Genomic DNA, 15657 nt, shown 5'->3' with positions numbered 1-15657 from the left:
CTCTCAGGATGCCTCTGTAGTCCTGACATTAGGACTCGTTCCAGTGTCTGAGGATGAGAGGAATTTCTGTAGCTAGAGTTTTCCTGCCTGGCCCACAGTCAGGACAAATCTCTCTCACCTGCCAGTCCCGCAGCCGCTTAGACCCGACCAAGTAAACACAGAGAATTATATTGCTTACAAACTGTATGGCCGTGGCAGGCTTCTTGCTAACTGTTCTTATATCTTAAATTAGTCCATTTCTATAAATCTATACCTTGCCACATGGCTCATGGCTTACCAGCGTCTTCACATGTTGCTTGTCATGGCGGCGGCTGGCAGTGTCTCCTCCCACCTTCCTGTTCTCTCAGTTCTCCTCTCTGTTAGTCCCACCTATACTTCCTGCCTGGCCACTGGCCAATCAGTGTTTTATTTGTTGACCAATCAGAGCAACAGATTTGACATACACACCATCCCACAGCAAATTTCCTCACTCCATCATGCTCTTTTGAGTACTTTGTTCTGAGAAAGCGGGAGCCAGGCACTTGATTTTAAAGACCTTGACCTTGTGGGTCAGGTTCTTTCTCGTAATTGCCTCTTCAGTTTATATGTGTCTACAGATTGACACCTGTTACATGAAAGTGAAATCTGTTCACCCCCTACTAACTGTTCTTGGTTTGTTCGTCTGCTTCTTATCCCTAGTTCCTTACACCTATTCCAGTACTGTCTCTGAAGACCTTTCTCCACCCAGCCACCAGCCCAAGAGGAAGATTCGCTTCTTAGAAATACAGAGGATTGCTTCATCTTCCAGTGAGAACAAGTATGTCCTGGGCCTCTTCCTGGCATGGTGTCTCCACGCCCATTTAGTCAGTCCTTGGATACTGGAGGCTAAGCTATTTGCCATCCCTTTATACCATTAGAGAGTACTTTGAGGGTGCTGTTTATTTGGGTTCTGTCAGGAATTTGTCCTCCCTCAAAAGCAGTTTCCTGACAGATGGTGGTAGCGGTGCACGCCTTTAATCCCAGCACTCGGGAGGCAGAGGCAGGTGGATCTCTGTGAGTTCGAGGCCAGCTTGGTTTACAAATCAAGTTCCAGGACAGCCATGGCTGTTAACACAGAGAAACCTTGTCTTGAAAAACCAAAACAAATTAATAAATAAATTAAAAAGCAGTTTCCTGTTTATGGAAATCCCTTCTTCCTTCAAACATACTTGTTTCCAATTCTTCAGCCAAGAAATTAAGACATGGAGGAGGGAGAAGAAAAGTTTCTCCGGGTCATGACCTGAGACATGAGGTAGCCTGGCAGATAGAACCCAGGCACATTGGGCTCCCAAACTAGTGTTGAATATGGTCACTGGTGCTGTCCCATCCCTGGTTGCTGCTGGTGACTTCAGACCTTAGGCTCTTAGCCTGTTATCTTTGCCACTTCTTTCCGTAGCTTCCTCGCAGGTTCTCCATCCTCCCCTATGGGTGACATCCTGCAGACCCCACAGTTCCAGATGAGACGGTTGAAGAAACAGCTGGCAGATGAGAGGAACAACAGGGACGAGCTGGAGCAGGAGCTGTCGGAGAGCCTCAAGCTCCTCACTGAGAAGGGTGGGTGCCTGACAGACTATGGGGGACTGGTAACCCGGGGAAGCCTCGGTGACAGCTTGGCCTGCCGTCTTGTCCCTTCTGCTGACAGGTGTCAGGCTGGCCTGCTGGACACTGGGTTCTGTTCCTGTACCATGTCCCTTTGCTGTGGAATGGACACTGTGTGCCTCCTTTGCTCTTTTCCTGTCCCCTGGTTCTTTGCTGACTCTTGTCTCCTCTCCTGCCCTGGGCAGACGCACAGATAGCCATGATGCAGCAGCGCATTGACCACCTGGCTTTGCTGAACGAGAAGCAGGCAGCCAGCTCTCAAGAGTCCGGAGAGCTTGAGGAGCTCCGTGGCAAGAATGAGAGGTATGATTCTTCCGCCCTCCTCCCAGCATCCATCCCTGCTGCCCAGCTGGGGGCCCAGCATTCTGACTGTCGTCTCCTGGCAGCCTTACCGTGCGGCTGCATGAGACTCTGAAGCGGTGTCAGAACCTGAAGACAGAGAAGAACCAGATGGATCGAAAGATCAGCCAACTTTCTGAGGAGAATGGGGATCTTTCCTTTAAGGTGAGTAGGGCCGGCTGTGCATAGAGTCCCCTTAGGGCTAAGGTGGTGTTAGTTGTTTTTTTTTTTTTTTTTTTTTTAGTTTTTTGAGACAAGGTTTCTCTGTGTAGCTTTGCGCCTTTCCTGGAACTCACTCGGTACCCCAGGCTGGCCTCGAACTCACAGAGATCCTCCTGCCTCTGCCTCCCGAGTGCTGGGATTAAAGGCGTGCGCCACCACTGCCTGTTAGTTGTTTTTTTTTTTTTTTTTGGTTTTTCGAGACAGGGTTTCTCTGTGTAGCTTTGCGCCTTTCCTGGAACTCGCTTTGGAGACCAGGCTGGCCTCGAACTCACAGAGATCCGCCTGGCTCTGCCTCCCGAGTGCTGGGATTAAAGGCGTGCGCCACCACCGCCCGGCTGTTAGTTGTTTTTTACTCTTTACTCTTTGAGGGGCCTGCCACCCAGGTCCCAAAGGTCCCAAATAAATCACACATGGAGGCTTATTCTTAATTATAAATACCTGGCCTGAGGTTGGCTTGTTTTTTACCAGCTTTTCTTAACTTTAAATTATCCCATCTACCTTTTGCCTCTGGGCTTTTTCCTTTTCTTTCCTTCTTTCTCTGTATCTGAATGTGTAGCTGGGTGGGCTGGTCCCTGAAGTCCTCCTCCTTCCTCTCTCATTCCTTGATCTTTCTTCCTTTTCTCCCAGATTTCTCCTTTTTAATCCTCTCTGCCTGCCAGCCTGCCTATCCTTTCTTCTGCCTCTTTATTAGACCATCAGGTGTTTTAGACGGGCAAAGTAACAGCTTCACAGAGTTAAACAAAGGCAACATAAAATAATGCAGCAAAATAAAAATTTGCATCATTAAACAAATGTTCCACAACATAAACAAATGTAACACACCTTAAAATAATATTCTACAACACTGAGGTGGTCAGAAGTTTCCCAAGAATGTTGAGAAGACTGCCCAGAACCTGGCTTAGGATTTAGTCCTTCCCTAGACCTACCTGCATGCTTAGTTTCTTTCCTTATTATTGGCTCCTGCAAGGGTGCTCAAGCAGCCCTAAATGTTGATGTATGGTCCTGAATGGGAGATCTAATTGGCTGTGATTGGATTGAAGGTGGGGAAGGATCTTTGGAGGCCCCAGGGTCTGGGCTTGAAGCAGTAGTTGGAGAGGGGTGCCAGCTTTCACCCTGCTCATGTCTCAGGTGCGAGAGTTTTCCAGCCACTTGCAGCAACTGCAGGGTGCATTCAACGACCTGATAGAGGAGCACAACAAGGCTTCTCAGGAGTGGGCAGAGAAGCAGGCTCATCTGGAAAAGGAGCTCAGCACAGCCCTCCAGGATAAGGTAACCCTTGGCTGGGGAGCTGGCCACAACTTCATACATAGAGTCCATCACTTTGCAGAGTCCTGGAGTGATGAGTTGCCTTGCCAGGGTTTTGTAATTTGTTGTAATAGGCTGAGTGCAGTATACCTGTGAACTCTGTGATGTGCAAAGTGTGGGGCCTGGAAAAATTAATCAGTCTCTAAGGGGAATGATGCCCTGCTAACTATTGTGAGATTAAAGGGTGACTCATAAGTTCTTAGTGAATTAGTTGTGAATTCATGTTGGGTATTCTTTGTTGAAATGCTTGATATCATAAGTGTTTCAGAGGTAGGTCTTCTCGTTTTGGAATATTTGCATAGACTTTATAAGTTGCTCGTCCCTTAATCCAAAATCTAAATCACTCTAAAATAGGAATTTTTTTTTTTTAAGCAGCCTAGCTCTGTAGCCCAAGCTGACTTTGGACTGTCCTCCAGTCTTTGTATCCTGTGTGCCAGAGTTATAGGCTTCTGCCACAGTGCTTTGTTCAAAATCCAGAGCTTTTTTTAGCATCTTTTATTATTATTATTATTATTATTATTATTATTATTATTATTTTTTATTTTTCGAGACAAGGTTTCTCTGTGTAGCTTTTGGAGCCTTTCCTGGAACTTGCTCTTTAGACCAGGCTGGCCTCGAACTCACAGAGATCTGCCTGCCTCTACCCCCCCCCCCCCCCCCCCCCCCCGCCCCCCCAGTACTAGGACTAAAGGTGTGTGCCACCAGTTCCTGGCTTTTTTTTTTTTTTTTAGCATCTTGTTGGAGCTCAGAAAGTTTTGAATTTGGGATCATTTTGCATTCCAGATTTCAGATTAGGGATGCTCAATCTGCGATATGGTTGCTGTCATTAAGAGCCCAGCTCTGCCACTAACTAACTATGTAGCTCTTGGGCATAGCTCTTAGAATCTGCGAAGCAGGAGCTTCCTTTGTGAAAGAAACATTAATAGCTCCCTCCCAGACTTGTGGGTGGATTAGCAGTTCAGAGATATATCCATCATGTTGCTTTGTACCCACAATTGAGGGGAAGTAGATGTGTGGCTGGATCAGATGAGGCTCAGCTGGTATAGATGCCTGGGCCATTTTTTAAGCATTTGGGTAGTATGTGAGTCAAGGTTTGTCTGAAGAAGGCTACGTGGCAAGGAGATTGAAAGTAAGCTTTGCACATTTTGACTTAATTCATCCACGGAATTGAGAGCAGAAAGTCAGGTTCTCAGGAAGTCCAGACCCAAGGTTTCTTTTTTTGTTGATGATGTTTTGAGACAGGGTCTCGGAGCCCAGATTGGTCTTTCAACTCTTGATCCTCGTGTCTCAGTCTCTTGAGTTTTGGAGAGCATCATTTCCACCTCAGACCTATGGTTTCTGAGAGGTTTTCTTCTGAGTCAGGGCAAAGAGAGATCTAGGTAACAAGATGATCAAGTCTCACACTTTCTTGATGAGTTCGAGGTGAGGACCTGTGTGGTAATCAGGTGACTGTTCCACTTCTCTGTTTACGTGAGTCTCTTGTTTACTCCAAGAAATGTCTTGAAGAGAAGAATGAAATCCTTCAGGGAAAGCTTTCCCAGCTGGAAGAACGAGCAACTCAACTGTGGGAGAGCCCAGCCAAGGAGAAGGGTGAGGTGCTGGGTGATGCCTTGCAGGTAGGAATAGACAGAAGCAGCCAGTAAGGCAATTTGATGGAGTTGGTTCTTGGTGTTCCATTGATCCCCATTTGTCTCTTTATCCCAACAGCTGGAAACCCTGAAGCAAGAGGCAGCCAAACTTGCTGCAGACAACAGCCAGCTCCAAGCCCGAGTAGAGACACTGGTGAGTGAACGGGGCCAACAGGAAGCCCAGCAGCTGGCTGAGCGGGGCCACTTTGAAGAAGAAAAGCAGCAGCTGGCCACCTTGATTGCTGACCTGCAGAGCTCCATTTCCAACCTCACCCAGGCCAAGGAGGAGCTGGAGCAGGCCTCCCAGCTTCAGGGGTCTCAGCTGACTGCCCAGGTGGCCTCTCTGACAGCACTCAATACCACCCTGCAGCAGCAGAAGGATCAAGAACTGGCCAGCCTGAAAGAACAGGCCCAAAAGGAACAGGCTCAGATGGTCCAGACCTTGCAAGAACAAGAACAGGCCGCCCAGGGCCTCCGCCAGCAGGTGGAGCAGCTGAGCAGCAGCCTGAAGCTGAAGGAACAGCAGTTGGAAGAGGCAGCCAAGGAGCAGGAGGCAGCCAGGCAGGATCACGCCCAGCAACTGGCCACTGCTGCTGAGGCTCGAGAGGCCTCTCTAAGGGAACGGGATACTGCTCGCCAGCAGCTGGAAACATTGGAGAAGGAGAAGGCTGCCAAGCTAGAGAGTCTGCAGCAGCAACTTCAGGCTGCCAATGAAGCTAGGGATAGTGCACAGACCTCGGTCACACAGGTCCAGCGGGAAAAGGCAGAGCTGAGCCAAAAGGTAGGAGAACTCCATGCCAGCATTGAAGCTGCCCACCAGGAACAATGTCAGGCCCAAGCTCATGTGACAGAGCTAGAGGCCCAGCTGAAGGCTGAGCAGCAAAAAACAACTGAGAGAGAAAAAGTGATCCAGGAGAAGGTCCAGCTCCAGGAGCAGCTCCAGGCCCTTGAGGAGACTTTGAAGATTACCAAAGGCAGCCTTGAAGAGGAGAAGCACAGGGCTGCAGATGCCCTGCAGGAGCAGCAGCGCCGTGTTGCTGAGATGGAGACAGAGTCCCGAAGCCTGATGGAGCAGCGTGAGCAGGAACAGAAGGAGTTAGAACAAGAGAAGGCTGAGAGAAAGGGGCTAGAGGCCCGATTACAGCAGCTTGAGGAGACTCATCAGGCTGAGACTGAAGCCTTGCGCCGTGAGCTGGCAGAGGCCACAGCCTCCCAGCAGAGAGCCCAGAGTGAGACTGAGCAGCTCGTCAGGGAGGCTGAGAGCTGGCAGAAGCGGTTTGAAGCTCGACAGCAAGAGGAGGCGAGATACAGTGCCCTGTTCCAGGAACAGCTGATGGCTTTGAAGGGGGACTGTGAGAAGGCTGACCAAAAGGCCCAGGAGGAGGCAGGAGAGGTCCACAGTGAGGGCCAGATAGGCCAGCAGCAGAGTCAGCTAGCCCAGCTTCATGCCAACTTAGCCAGAGCCCTTCAGCAGGTTCAGGAGAAAGAAGCCAGGGCCCGGAAGCTGGCAGATGGTCTCTCAACTCTGCAGGAGAAGATGGCTGCCACTAACAAGGAGGTGGCCTGCCTAAAGACCATGGTGCTCAAAGCAGGTGAGCAGCAGGAAATGGCCTCACTTGAGTTACTCAAAGAGCCCCCAGGGGCTGGAAACAGAGAGTCCGACAGGCAAGAAGAACAGCGGGGATGGCCGTTTTCCAGCACACAAGCAGCACTGAAGGCTATGGAGCGGGAAGCTGAGCAAATGGGCAATGACCTTGGTAGGCTGAGGGCAGCACTGCTGAAGAGCCAGGGGCAGCAGCAAGAAGAACGTGGGCAGCAGGAGAGGGAGGTAGCGCGACTGACCCAGGAGCGGGGCCAGGCCCAAGCCGACCTGGCTCAGGAGAAGGCAGCCAAGGCAGAGCTTGAGATGCGGCTGCAGAATACCCTCAACGAGCAGCGTGTAGAGTTTGCTGCCCTGCAAGAGGCACTGGCCCATGCCCTGACGGAAAAGGAAGGCAAAGACCAGGAGCTTGCCAAACTTCGTGAGCAAGAGGCAGCTCAAAGAACAGAGCTGAAGGAGCTTCAGCAGACTTTGGAACAGCTGAAAACACAGTTAGTCAAGAAAGAAAAAGAGCACCCTGCAGGAGGTACTGGTGGGGAAGGTGCTTCTGGCCCAGGAACCCAGTTGGAGACAGCTAGAAAGACAGAGGAGCCAGGCCCTGAGCTGGAGGCTCTTCGGGCAGAGGTCAGCACGCTAGAGCAGCGGTGCCAGCAGCAGCAGCAGCAGGTTGAAGGCCTGACACACAGCCTGGAGTCGGAGCGTGCTTCCCGGGCTGAGCGGGACAAAGCCCTGGAGACACTGCAGGGCCAGTTAGAGGAGAAGGCTCGGGAGCTAGGGCACAGTCGAGCCGCCTCCGCTTCGGCTCAGAGAGAGTTGACAGCCCTCCGTGCCAAAGCCCAGGACCATAGCAAAGCTGAGGAAGAGTGGAAGGCCCAGGTAGCCCGTGGCCAGCAGGAGGCTGAGAGAAAAAGCAGTCTTATCAGCAGCTTGGAAGAGGAGGTATCCATCCTGAACCGCCAAGTCCTGGAGAAGGAGGGGGAGAGCAAAGAGTTGAAGCGCCTGGTTGTAGCTGAATCCGAGAAGAGCCAGAAGCTGGAGGAGAGGCTGCGCCTGCTGCAGGTGGAAACAGCCAGCAGTAGTGCCAGAGCGGCCGAGCGCAGCTCAGCTCTGCGCGAGGAGGTGCAGAGCCTCCGGGAGGAGGTAGAGAAACAGCGTGCAGTCTCGGAGAACTTGCGACAAGAGCTGGCCTCACAGGCAGAGCGAGCTGAGGAACTGGGCCAGGAGTTGAAGGCCTGGCAGGAGAAGTTCTTCCAAAAGGAGCAAGCGCTCTCTGCCCTGCAGCTGGAGCACACCAGCACACAGGCCCTGGTGAGCGAGCTGCTGCCTGCCAAGCACCTTTGTCAGCAGCTACAAGCGGAGCAGGCCGCTGCTGAGAAGCGCCACCGGGAGGAGATAGAGCAGAGCAAGCAGGCAGCTGGTGGGCTTCGGGCAGAGCTAATGCGGGCACAGCGGGAGCTTGGGGAGCTAGGGCCTTTGAGGCAGAAAGTGGTTGAGCAGGAGCGAGCAGCCCAGCAGCTTCGGGCAGAAAAGGCCAGCTATGCAGAACAGCTGAGCATGCTGAAGAAGGCTCATGGCCTGTTGGCAGAGGAGAACCGGGGGCTGGGAGAGCGAGCCAACCTTGGCCGGCAGTTTCTGGAAGTAGAGCTAGATCAAGCCCGGGAGAAGTATGTCCAGGAGTTGGCAGCTGTGCGTACTGATGCTGAGACCCATCTGGCTGAAATGCGGCAAGAAGCACAGAGTACTACCCGGGAACTGGAGGTGATGACTGCCAAGTATGAAAGTGCCAAGGTGAAGGTCCTAGAGGAAAGGCAGAGGTTCCAAGAAGAGCGGCAGAAACTCACTGCCCAGGTAAGGTGTCCATCCTATGTCCGCTACATTCTGTAGCCCGCCCTCCCTCCCTCCCTCCCTCCCTCCCCCAGCTCTAAACTGCAGTAGCCTGCCTGCCTTCATTCACTGAGTAGCATAAAAAGAAAGTGACTAATAGACTTCAAAGTTTGACCTAAAGAGCCTATAGTGGTGCATGCCTGTAATCCCAGCTCTCGGGAGGCTGAGACAGGAGGAGGTCACTTTGGATTGCATAGTCAGACCCTGTTTGAACTCCCACAGCCCTTCCCCAACCACCCCCCCCCCCCCATTAAAAAACAACAACAACAACAACAAAGAAAATATCTATGGCCTCCTTTTCCTTGAAAGCTGATTCCGAAGAGTCAGGTTGAAGCAGGCAAACTGGCTTTTGTTTGGTGTTTGAAAACAGGGTCTAATGTAACTCAGGCTAGCCTTGAATTCACTATATAGTTAAAGATCACCTGGAACTCTTAATTTTCCTGCCTTCACCTCCTAAGTGTTGTGAGAACAGGCATACTAGGTCCTGTTACTTGGCCGCAACTGGCTTTCTCTGTCTCTGTCTCCATGTTATAGTCTCTGGGAGAAGTGCCAGAGCCCACTGAGGTCAGTCTGGTAGTGGCCCCATCTCACTGTCTCCATTGCTTCTCCCCCATGCACAGGTGGAGCAACTAGAGGTATTTCAAAGAGAGCAGACTAAGCAGGTAATGCCTGGGGTTCTCGATAGATGCTGGCTGCTTAAGCGGTGACCAGTCTTGGTGCATGACCCCGGCTGCAGCTTGCTCCGCCAGCTCCTGTTGTGAACTGTTTGTGAAAGGGCAGGGTCGAGCCGTGGAATCCAGGCCCAGGCTGCCCAGGAGTGCAGTGTTGTAGGCCCTCTCTTGGGCCTCATCCTACCCATCCCAGGTCGGCCTCTTCCTTTCTGCACTTTCCTTTACCTATCACAGACAAGGGGGAGCACAGCTTCATCTTTCCCAGACCTGCACTGGTAACAAAGTCAGTCCTTGTGACTCAGAAACCTCCAAAGTCCTGTTTTGAGTTAGGGATACTGATCCAAGAGGAAGAACAGATTGATATGGCCTTGTTTAGGTTACTGTCCTCCTTTCCCACAGAGTCTGGATTTATCCAAGGTATGAAGGTGATAAATGAGGCAGCACTTGGAGGATAAGGAGCATGATGAGCTCAGAATACTCACTCAGCATTCTCTGGCGCCTTATCCCAGAGTCTCATGCAAATAGAGCTTTCTGGAACAGAAAACTAAGATTGAGAGAAGTAGAAGGGGTCTTCCCTGATGGGCCATGTGCTCTGCCTACCTTCCTCCCTCTCAGGGATCTCCCTCCTCCCTAGTTAGTAGGCTACAGAGCTGATATTTAGTGAGAACACTTCGTCCACTCCCCAATCCAGTCACGTTCTAAGGAAATGGGACAATCATATTGGAAAACAAGCAGTTTGCAATGGAGCCTTTTGCCTCTTCCTCTGCTGCCTGTTCATGCCTAAGTTCCCAGAATGCCTGGAGGAAGCAGGGGTGCTTGTGTCTGTTAGGATCTCTCTTCTTCTCCTAACCCCCTTTGCTGTTCCCCTTTGTGATAGTTGGGGGAGGGGCTTGGGTGTGTGTGCTGCCCCTGTTCTTGTCTTTCAGTATTTTATTCTCCCAGTGCTAACCACAGCGATTATGTTGCTAGCGTGTCTCTAACAGCCCTTGGGAGATTGGAAAGAGGTCTGGGAGCTTTGCTTTGGCAGTTTTTGGGGAGGAGGGAGGAATGAATGTACTTTGACAGTGTTTGTTAGAGCACCAGAATGTCTTGTTGTTGTTTTTTTTTTTCTGTTTATTTTTATCCTATGTGTATGAGTGTGTGTGTGTGTGTGTGTGTGTGTGTGTGTGTGTGTGTGTGTATGCGTGTGTTATATGCATGCTTGGTGCCTGCAGGGACCAGAAGAGGGTGTCAGATCTCCTGGAACTGGAGTAATAGTCCATTATGAGCTGGCATGTGGGAGCTGGGAACCAAACCTGGGTCTTCTACAAGAACTGCAAGTGCTCATAACTACTTAGCCATCTTTCCAACCCCGTAAGCTGCTCTGTTCTTGCCCCCAACTTTTCTAGGTTAGGTTTGGGAAATAGCGTGTAGTGGGGATATGGAGAGGTGGTGACTCTGAAGAGTCAGCTCTTGATTTTGGTGGTTGGAGACTAGGAATGAGTTTAGGCAGGTGGCCCTGGCAACATCTATTTGGGGCCACCTCATGCCCTGACAACCTTTGGGCAGCAGGCTTCCATCTATGTAGAAGTCGGAGAAAGGGCCTGAGGATAATGGTCTGGGGAAACCCCCTGGTTAGTCTAGACATCCAGTGTTTTAGTCAGGGATCTTTAGAGGAATAAACTGATAGGATGAATCTATATATATTAAAAGGAGATTAAAGAGTAGCTTACAGGCTGTGGTCTAGCTAGTTCAACAATGGCTGTTTCCTGATGGAAGGGCAAAGAATCTAGTAGTTGTTGAGTCCACAAGGCTGGATGTTTCAGCTCTTCTTTGGTCTGTATTGGAGTCCCAAAGAAGTAGGTTCTTTTATCAACAGAGAAATGTCTCAGCAGCAGGATAGATAAACTTACCAGCAGGATTGAGGGCAATCAGGCAAAGAGCAAGAGCTTCATTCTTTTTTTTTTCCTTTTATGTGGGATGCCACCAGAAGGTTTGGCCCAGATTTAGGGTGGGTTTTCCCATCTCAGATGCCCCAATCAAGAAAAACCTCTCATAGACATGCCTGGCTGCTTGGATTTTATTTGATAGCAGATGTGTTCAAGTTGAAAACCAAGATTAGCCATTTACATACAAGTCCACCTCTTGTCAGCTTGACCCATGATCATATCACCTTATGCCATTCTTAATTTCCAAATGAAAATAAGTCATAATTATGCCTCACAGGCTATAACTATCCCACATATAACTACAAACACATTATATATTTTAGAATAGATGAAAGTGTCCCTTGAGGGACATTCTTTTAGTGACTCATAACTTAAATATAACCACTGATATCTCATTTGATGCTACATCCCATGATAAACTAAGGAAAGAAAAGACATCTGTTTAAAATGTGTTTATATGTACACAAACACAGTTTTAACAAGGTAGGAAAGAAACACTCCTATCCGTTATAACAACCAGTTTTTACAACTGGTCTTGTGGCCTTAATGTCTCTCAACCTGTAGGTCGTGACTCCTTTGGGGGTCTAACTACTCTTTCACAGGGGTTGCATATCAGATATCCTGCATATAAGATATTTACAATTTATAACAATAGCAAAATTACAGTTATGAAGTAGCTACAAAAATAGTTTTAGGGTTGGGGGTGTCACCACAATATGAGGACCTGTATTAAAGGGTTGCAGTATTAGGAAGATTGAGAACTACTGCCTTAGCTGGTTTTCATAACTATAAACAGTATTATATATTGCACATTGATTAAAAGCATATACCGCCTTCTGGAGAGCCCTGCCCCAACCCTCCAGGCACTGTGACTGGGTCTTTAATGGTCATTCTACCATTCTGACAGGCTGACCAGTGGGTTCCATGAACATGGGCCCGCTGTTGTACTTCTGGCTGCAAGTAGTTCCTTGGTCAGAAGCAATACTGTGTGGAATATGATAGAAGATAAGGCATTCTATAAGTCCATGATGGGAGTTTTGACAGAAGCATTATGTGCAGGAAAGGCAAAATCCATAACCAGAATAAGTATCTACTCCAGTAAGGACAAAGCTCAGTGTTGGTCTCTCCTCTTGGCAGATCTGGCACTTAGCAGCAGCTGTAGCCAAGTTAGCCTTGGTGATGGAAGTCTGTGTTGTTGAACCTATGCATAACCTCCAACTCTGCACTTTGGCCACTTTGTTCATGGACCCATTGGGCAATGATGGGGATGGCTGGGGAAGAGAGGCTAATTGGTCATCCTATCTATTTGATCATTGAACTCTTCCTCAGCTGAAGTTACCCTTTGATGAGTATTTACATGGGACACAGTATCTTCATGTCCTTTGCCCATTTGGAGAGATCTATCTACACACTTTTTCCCCAGATGTCTTTCTCGCAGTTTTCCTCTTGCTCTTTCAAAGTCCCTGACCATCCAGCCAATCAATTGGCTACAGCCCATGAATCTGAACAGTTGCACATCTGGCCAGTTTTTCTTCTAAACAGTTTATGACTATGTCTACTGCCCAAAGTTCTGCCCATTGTGAACATTTCCCTTTACCTGGTGTTTTTCAGGGTTGTCCTAGAAAGGAGTTGTAATGCTCCAGGTCCATTTCTGGGTGCTGCCTACAAAATGTGCAGAACTGTCAGTAAACCAGGCCCTAGTCTTCTCCTCAGTCAGTCAATCATGGACAAGCCTCATGATGCTATAGGTGAATACTTGAGAGCAGAAGGCATTGTAATGGGAGTAAAAACCATAGGCATTTGGGCAACTTCTTGATGTATATTGCTTGTGCCCTCAGGACCTGCTTGGGTCCGATCACATGTACATGACTTCCATTTGATAATGGGTTGCTGTTGTGCACGTCCTACTTTATGGGTTGGTTGATGAAATAATAACCCAACTCTTGATGGGCAACTCAAGTTGCTTGGTAACTTGAAGACTCACTGTCAGATGTTCAGTTTCCACTAAGGCACAATAGCAGGCCAAAGAACTCTCTCTCAAAGGGAGAATACTTGTCTGCAGATAATGGTAGAACCTTGCTCGAAAATCCCTCAGTGATTCACCTATATGTTCAAACAACATGCCTATCTGCCACTGACACTTTGAGTACCACTGGTTCTGTTGGATCCTAGGGTCCAAGTGGTAAACAGCCTGCACAGCAGCCTGGACCTGTTGAAGAGCCTTCTCCTGTTGCAGGACGCACTCAGAGCTATCCGCTTTCCAAGTCATCTGGGGTTTGGGCAGAAGTAACACCCAAGTGAAGAATGTGCTGTCTCTAGAATCCAGACAGGCTCATTAAATGTTTCTGTTGCTGTCTTGATGGTGGGAGGGGCCACGTGCAGTAACTTACCCTTCACTCTAGAAGGAATATCCCTGCATGCGTCACCACTAGACTCCTAAGAAATTTCACTGAGGTACAGGCCCTTGAATTTTGGTTGGATTTATTATTATTACCCCATCCTCTGATGCCCATATGTGTTACCAACAAAGCTCAAAGTAGTTGCTAACCCCTACTCACTTGGTCCAATCAGCATAATGTCCATAGAGTGGACCATGTTTTATGGAAGAGACAGAGATGATCAAGATCCTTTCTAACTAAGTTATGACACAGGGCTGGAGAGAGAATATATCTTTGAGATAAACTGTAAAGGTATACTGCTGGCCTTGCCAACTGAAAGCAAATTGCTTCTTATGGTCCTTAATGAATAGGTATTGAGAAAAAGGCATTTGCTAGATCAATAGCTGCATACCATCTACCAGGAGATGTGTTAATTTGCTCAGGTAAGGCCACCACATGTGGTACAGCAGCTACAATTGGATTACTTGATTAAAGTTTGGATAGTCAACTGTCTTTCTCCATGATCCATCTGTCTTCTGCATTGGCCAGATAGAGTTAAAGGGAGATATGGTGGGATCTACCACCCCTGCATCTTTCAAGTCCTTGATGGTGGCACTAATTTCTGTAGTTTGTTCCAGTGATGTGAAACTGTATTTGGGTCACTGTTTTCCCTGGTCGAGGCAACTCTAATGGCTTCCATTTGGCCTTCCCCAACCATAATAGCCCTCGCTCCACAGGTGAGGGAAGCACTGTGGGAATTCTGCCAACTTTTAAGTTATCTATCCCAATTACACATTCTAGAACTCAAAAAACAAGCACAGGATGAGGTCGGGGACCCACTGTGAGTTGGACTTCTGCCCAAACTCCAGCGATCACCTGACCTCCGTTAGCCCCTACTTTAACAGTGTTTCTTGGGATCTCCTGGAATCGGTATTAATTCAGTAGCAGTAACCAATAGACCTCAGAAACTCTGATTGGTTTCCTTTCCCCACTGTACAGTTACCTGTGTAAAAGACTGTAGGTCCCTCTGGGGAAGGACTGAAGAAAGGCTAACAGTAAAACATATATTTTCTCAGGGTTCTTCCTTCAAGGGACCTGACCATCCCTTCATTCAAGGGGTTCTGTGTCTGCAAACCGACTCAAGTCTGGTTCACAGGTCAAGAATCTTGCTACAATTCAGTTTAGCCTTTCTTTCATTTGAGAATTTTTCTGCTTATTCAGATCAAACAAAAATGTAGTAGGCTTCTTATCTGTTTCTTGCCTGGGAACACCATGACTGATTAGCCAGTACCAAAGTTCCATACAAGTCATGCCACCATAAAAATCTTTTGCCTGTGCTGCCTGTTAGGACAACTTTTGTGATCTCTTTGCCTTTTCAGTTCAGTGCTGTCACCTAGCCTCTCCTATTCCTGCGTCCAGTTAAACCCACAGCATTTAATTCATCCAACTGAGCAGGAGGATCTCCAGCCCTAAGGTCTAGCACAAGCAAAAGAGAGATGACAAAGCTCTTCAAATGTGCTGGTGCCCCTCTCACTATTTGGCATCTCAGAAGATTAGTGAAGGGCATGTCTTCTGGGCCTTCCCATTATGGAGGGCTAGATTTTACACAGCATACCCACTCAAACAGTTTCCCTGAGCTTAAAAATAATCATCAACATTAATCCAAGGGAGATATCAGGCATCTCAAGCTCTATTTCAGTAGGCCATCTTTAACTGTGCAAGCTTTCATATTAAACCAGAACCTCTACTCCATGGGCCTTTATCAATAAACTCAGCCTGATTCAGTTCTGTGTTCCTTCCATCATTATCCTACACCCTTAAAATCTATTCCCACACAAATTCCCCAGACTTATACTTGAAAGAATTAGAAGTCATTTAGCTCTTTAGTGGTATAGTGTACTCCTCATGGACTGTACTTTCTGTTGACCCTCTAGGAACCTACTTAGCCTTATATCTGTTTATTGGTGGGCCCTGAGAGACTGCAGTAGTGTCTTGCCTGGCAAGTCACTGCTGGTTTGGCAGATAATGAAGGATTAAATCTCATAGGCAAAGGCAGAGAGGACAATATTGCAGGAGGTTTTAGGG

The 15657-nt window shown here is 48.5% G+C and overlaps 1 protein-coding gene across 5 annotated transcripts in view; it reads left to right on the top strand.

Annotated features, from left to right (window-relative positions):
• The window catches only part of Numa1 (nuclear mitotic apparatus protein 1), an 80534-nt gene that overhangs the window by 58449 nt on the left and 6428 nt on the right, over positions 1 to 15657 (top strand). For 4 of the 5 annotated variants that reach the window (XM_059269971.1, XM_059269976.1, XM_059269958.1 and 1 more), the window contains exons 8-15: positions 679 to 796; positions 1415 to 1572; positions 1803 to 1920; positions 2004 to 2121; positions 3307 to 3447; positions 4977 to 5099; positions 5191 to 8559; positions 9216 to 9257. In XM_059269971.1, coding sequence (XP_059125954.1) covers positions 679 to 796; positions 1415 to 1572; positions 1803 to 1920; positions 2004 to 2121; positions 3307 to 3447; positions 4977 to 5099; positions 5191 to 8559; positions 9216 to 9257 — 4187 coding nt within the window. The remainder of the gene's footprint in view (positions 1 to 678; positions 797 to 1414; positions 1573 to 1802; positions 1921 to 2003; positions 2122 to 3306; positions 3448 to 4976; positions 5100 to 5190; positions 8560 to 9215; positions 9258 to 15657) is intronic. The other variant, XM_059269984.1, reaches the window with a different exon arrangement.

This window comes from Peromyscus eremicus, chromosome 1, assembly GCF_949786415.1.
Source record: "Peromyscus eremicus chromosome 1, PerEre_H2_v1, whole genome shotgun sequence".
Taxonomy (NCBI): domain Eukaryota; kingdom Metazoa; phylum Chordata; class Mammalia; order Rodentia; family Cricetidae; genus Peromyscus; species Peromyscus eremicus.
Note: the sequence above shows the minus strand (reverse complement) of the source record. Positions and strands in the feature narration are given on the sequence as shown.